The sequence below is a fragment of the Chanos chanos genome, chromosome 5, assembly GCF_902362185.1.
Source record: "Chanos chanos chromosome 5, fChaCha1.1, whole genome shotgun sequence".
In the NCBI taxonomy this organism is placed as follows: Eukaryota; Metazoa; Chordata; class Actinopteri; order Gonorynchiformes; family Chanidae; genus Chanos; species Chanos chanos.
In genome coordinates, this window is record NC_044499.1 from 9134308 (window position 1) to 9138506 (window position 4199).

General features: G+C 39.5%; 1 protein-coding gene across 1 annotated transcript; it reads left to right on the plus strand.

Moving 5' to 3' along the window:
- Positions 1-1166: 1166 nt before the first annotated feature.
- cbln2a (cerebellin 2a precursor) lies at positions 1167-2179 on the plus strand. Its single transcript, XM_030775571.1, has 3 exons — positions 1167-1454; positions 1716-1835; positions 1982-2179. Exons 1-3 carry the CDS (start codon positions 1167-1169, stop codon positions 2177-2179), a joined length of 606 nt encoding a protein of 201 aa, XP_030631431.1.
- Positions 2180-4199: the final 2020 nt, after the last annotated feature.

Consider the following 4199-nt stretch of genomic DNA (forward strand, 5'->3'; position numbering starts at 1 on the left):
CTGAGAGACAGACCAATGTTGTTATTAAGTGTGGATATCGGTAGAGTCACCAGTGAGAGTGAATCTGAAATATAACATTTTGTGCATCAGTGTCCACATTAAACGTCGGTTGCTTTGAAAGGTGAGGCCAAAAAAAAAAACAAACAAATTTAATACAATTACTCTCTCACATATATTTAATAACGTTGAATGCCACAATGTGGTACAAACGTTATGACAAATGGCTTGATTATAAACGTAGAAAATTATTTACGAATGCCTTGTTATGCCACATAAGTTAATAGGTTTACAAGTCCGGGATTTAACAACGCGATTTGTAGCTGGAGTTCAGGCCCCTTGGAGCTAATCTTTGATCTGAAATCACTGTACAACCAACCACGCCTATAATTTTAAACGAGCTCAGAGCTCAGTTTCGCTATGCAACCACTGGATGGAGCAAAAGCATGTCATATTTCTGGGCTCTCACTGTCAGCAACGAACGACACAGGCTCCTTAAACAAGTATTATCCCAAACACATAGCAGTTTGTCCCAGCCCCCTTAATATGCATGTAGTCAGTGTTTTTTCTTCAGTGTTCACTACTGACGCGTTTCATAGGGTAAAATATTTTTATGAGGGTGGTTCAGTGCTCTTAATAAGTTAACATAAGCCTATTTGATGATGAAACAGATAGAGTTTTTATGTAACAACGTTACAAAATGTTCAGTGATGTAAATTCTTGTATCATCACAAACCATAAGCGCATTTTTACGATTTTATTTTGTTTTACATCTAGATCACACACATGCGACGGGGTGAAGTATATACAAGATGTTTAAAGTGGATGACTGGAGATTTCGTAGCATTTAGACTTTGCAGGCGAAATTGATTTCTAAGATATGGCCCGCCTGTTTGTTTACTGCTGCTTTAATTGTGTGCGAGGAGCTGTGAGAATAATTTCATCACCAACTGTAATTCACCGCAACAACGCATGAGAGACACTGATAGGGTAGGAGCCCAAAGCACGCAGAGAGAGAGAGAGAGAGAGAGAGAGAGAGAGAGAGAGAGAGAGAGAGAGAGAGAGAGAGAGAGAGAGAGAGAGAGGTGTTATGGTTGAGGCAGGTCTATGCACCCACACTAATCTCCGTCTGGTCGTTAACATTTTTGCGCAGAAGTGTCTTCCACAAAATGGTGAAAGACAGGGACCCTGGATCCTTTGCCATGCTGACCTCCATCCTGTTGTTGGGGTACAGCGTTGCCTTTTCAGCGGGACAGAATGACACCGAACCCGTTGTTCTGGAGGGTAAATGCTTGGTTGTATGTGACTCGAACCCGTCTGCCGAAGGAGGAGTTACCTCCTCGTTTGGGATATCAGTGCGAGCCGCTGGAGCTAAGGTGGCTTTCTCTGCCGTCAGAGGAACAAACCATGAACCATCTGAAATGAGTAACAAATCCATGACCATCTACTTTGACCAGGTCAGCTTTTAGTTTTCAATAACCTCAATGCATATTTTAACTGAAGCTAATTTTATGTCATAAGGCACTTTGCAAGTAGACAGGATGATATTTCTGACTGATAAGATGAATCGGTTGGTCGGTTTGAATTGAACAGTACTTTGATTTTTTTCTCATCATCGCACTATTAAACAATGCTCTTGGTGAAAAGCACCTTGGTTGAAATGTAACTTCAGGAATTTGTTGCCAACAGTATTCAGTAGTATAACTGTCTTATTGTAGGTGCTAGTGAACATCGGAAACCACTTTGATTTAAAGGCAAGTGTATTTCAAGCACCAAGACGCGGCATCTACAGCTTCAGCTTTCACGTCGTGAAGGTTTACAACCGGCAGACTATACAGGTGAGAACGGTTAGGAGCGCAGGGTGTCTCACCCGATCAGACTTTTCGCGAATCACAAACAGTCGGTCACTGACATTTTTGGGACCTGTAGCATTCATTAAAACTCAAAATATAATGGAACTTATATATTTCCTTTCACATTACAGGTAAACTTGATGCATAACGAATACCCAATAATATCTGCGTTTGCCGGTGATCAGGACGTCACCCGAGAGGCTGCAAGCAACGGAGTTCTACTTCACTTGGAGCGCGAGGATAAACTCTATCTCAAACTGGAGAGAGGCAATCTCATGGGCGGTTGGAAGTACTCCACGTTCTCTGGTTTCTTAGTTTTCCCGCTCTAATTTCCTTAGTCTGACATGATTGAAATCTGTAGGACATTTATCGAGCGAGAGCTTAGTTAAAAAGAAGTGTTCGGATGGAACTCTTGATTATTATTTTGGAAAGATGATCTTGAGAATATTTACTGAGCTAAAGTATTTTTATTGCTGGAGCAGGTACTTCTGATTGACATTTTTTATTTATTATCATGGATTCCGATGATGTGTGAGTTGGTGTTAGGCGACCACAAATTGATAACTGTAAGGTAGGATGATGAGTTAAAAGGGTTTTTGGTGAACATGAGCATATTTTGCACGGACTTTCTTTTGTTTGGTGATGTCGTCCTTGTGTTTTTACGCAGTCACTTTACGCAGTTTTATTCATGTGTTTTTTTCTCGAAATGGGTTATCGAACGAAAGGAAAACAATCATCACATCCGTCATTTTGACATTACATGAATGTATATTGAAAATGTGTTGTAAACAGACGGAATGTAAAGGACGCTGTTCTCCGCATTTGTCGTACCTTTCACTGAAGGTAAAAACAGCCGAATCGAAGCGTCCGTGGTACTGTCCGTGGTGCTGAACTAAAGCTGTTGATTTCTGTCGTGAAAAAAGAGCTGATGCTGTGGAAACAGAACGAGCACACAATCTAAAATCAACGTCAGCACCGTCTTTCATAGGGATTTGACAAAATAAAACTGAATGAATCATTTACTAAGCATTACATTCTGTCATTATTGAGATGTAATAGGCTGCTAGAAGTCTGGTGGAATATTTTTACCATGTGAAAAAAAAGAACACAAATAAATGTTTTAGATAAAAAAAAAAATATCCTAGCCTCGTATCTCATTAAAATCTTTAAAACTGTGCATGTTCAGAATAACTCATTACACTAGATTATGCACTTTGAATCATCTCCATCAAATTCTAAAAGGGGCAAAGATATTCCTCCTACTGATTACATGCCATGAGCAATATTTGTCATGACCTGACACATCACTGTTAAACACCCGGTACATGACAAAGAAACTTGACTCTCTGTGCATTGTATTTGGAATACAGTCTTGATATGCTCTGAGCAGTACACAAGTATTAGCCCCTAGGATCATAGTCACTGTACATGCCAGAGTGTAAAGTTACAGAGAAAAGTCTACCTCTCGACAGCCCTTTAGACAAATGCTATTCACAGAGCATAGAGCACAGCCTTATTATTCCTGCTTTATTAACACAGTATATCATAGTATTGCTGCCTAGAGAATTATTATTACAACAAAGACAGTTTCATTAAAATGGTTAATGAAATTTGCACAAAGCTATGCATGTTCTCGCTCTCTCTCTCTCTCTCTCTCTCTCTCTCTTTCTCTCTACCTGCAAATGAACAATTTTAAAACAGTGCAGTCAAACCGAAGACTGAAGAAAAACTGCCACCACCTGCAGTGTTGCATGTGTTCACTGACTTGGATGGAAAAGGCACTCAGTAAGTACAACTCTTCTTCTAAAGAAAGGGAAAGAGAAGGGTCTCTTCGCTTATCGGGGGATACCTTCAATGGGACTATGATTCAAATATGTAGCATAAACCTATACTTATGGCTGTGAATTCAAATGAAAAGGGAAGACTATTACTATGGGCATAATTAAAAACTGTGTGGCCAGCATTCTTTGAGGGTAAAAATGCAAATTTGATGAGATATGGAAATAATGTGGGCGTTTGGTGTTGAAAATGTGCAACATTCATTCCAAGAGCAGTGCTTAAAAAGACACGGGTACATTTACAAACAGCAAGAACAGGTGATGCGACTAACAATGGATGATTCCAAATCATCTCTCTTTGATATATTTGCTTTTTTTTTTCTTCTTCTTCTTCTTATTGAAAGACATATGAAGGTTTTTTTTTATCTCTCTGCTTGTCTTTGTTCCAGTTTAGTCCAGCTAAAGTACCCCCAGCCTCTTTCTCAGTTTGGCTTATAAGTAAAGTTGGCCCATGGGCTATAAGCTGTCTACATCCTTTTTCTGACCTTTCTTTCCCATAAAGAAGATTAAA

What these genes read in the sequence shown, in the direction of transcription:
- cbln2a (XM_030775571.1), top strand. Translation starts at nt 1,167, where the DNA reads ATGGTGAAAGACAGGGACCCTGGATCCTTTGCCATGCTGACCTCCATC. An exon ending in TGACCATCTACTTTGACCAG is followed by an intron (nt 1,455 to 1,715) that starts GTCAGCTTTTAG and finishes GTCTTATTGTAG; the next exon opens with GTGCTAGTGAACATCGGAAA. An exon ending in ACAACCGGCAGACTATACAG is followed by an intron (nt 1,836 to 1,981) that starts GTGAGAACGGTT and finishes TTCACATTACAG; the next exon opens with GTAAACTTGATGCATAACGA.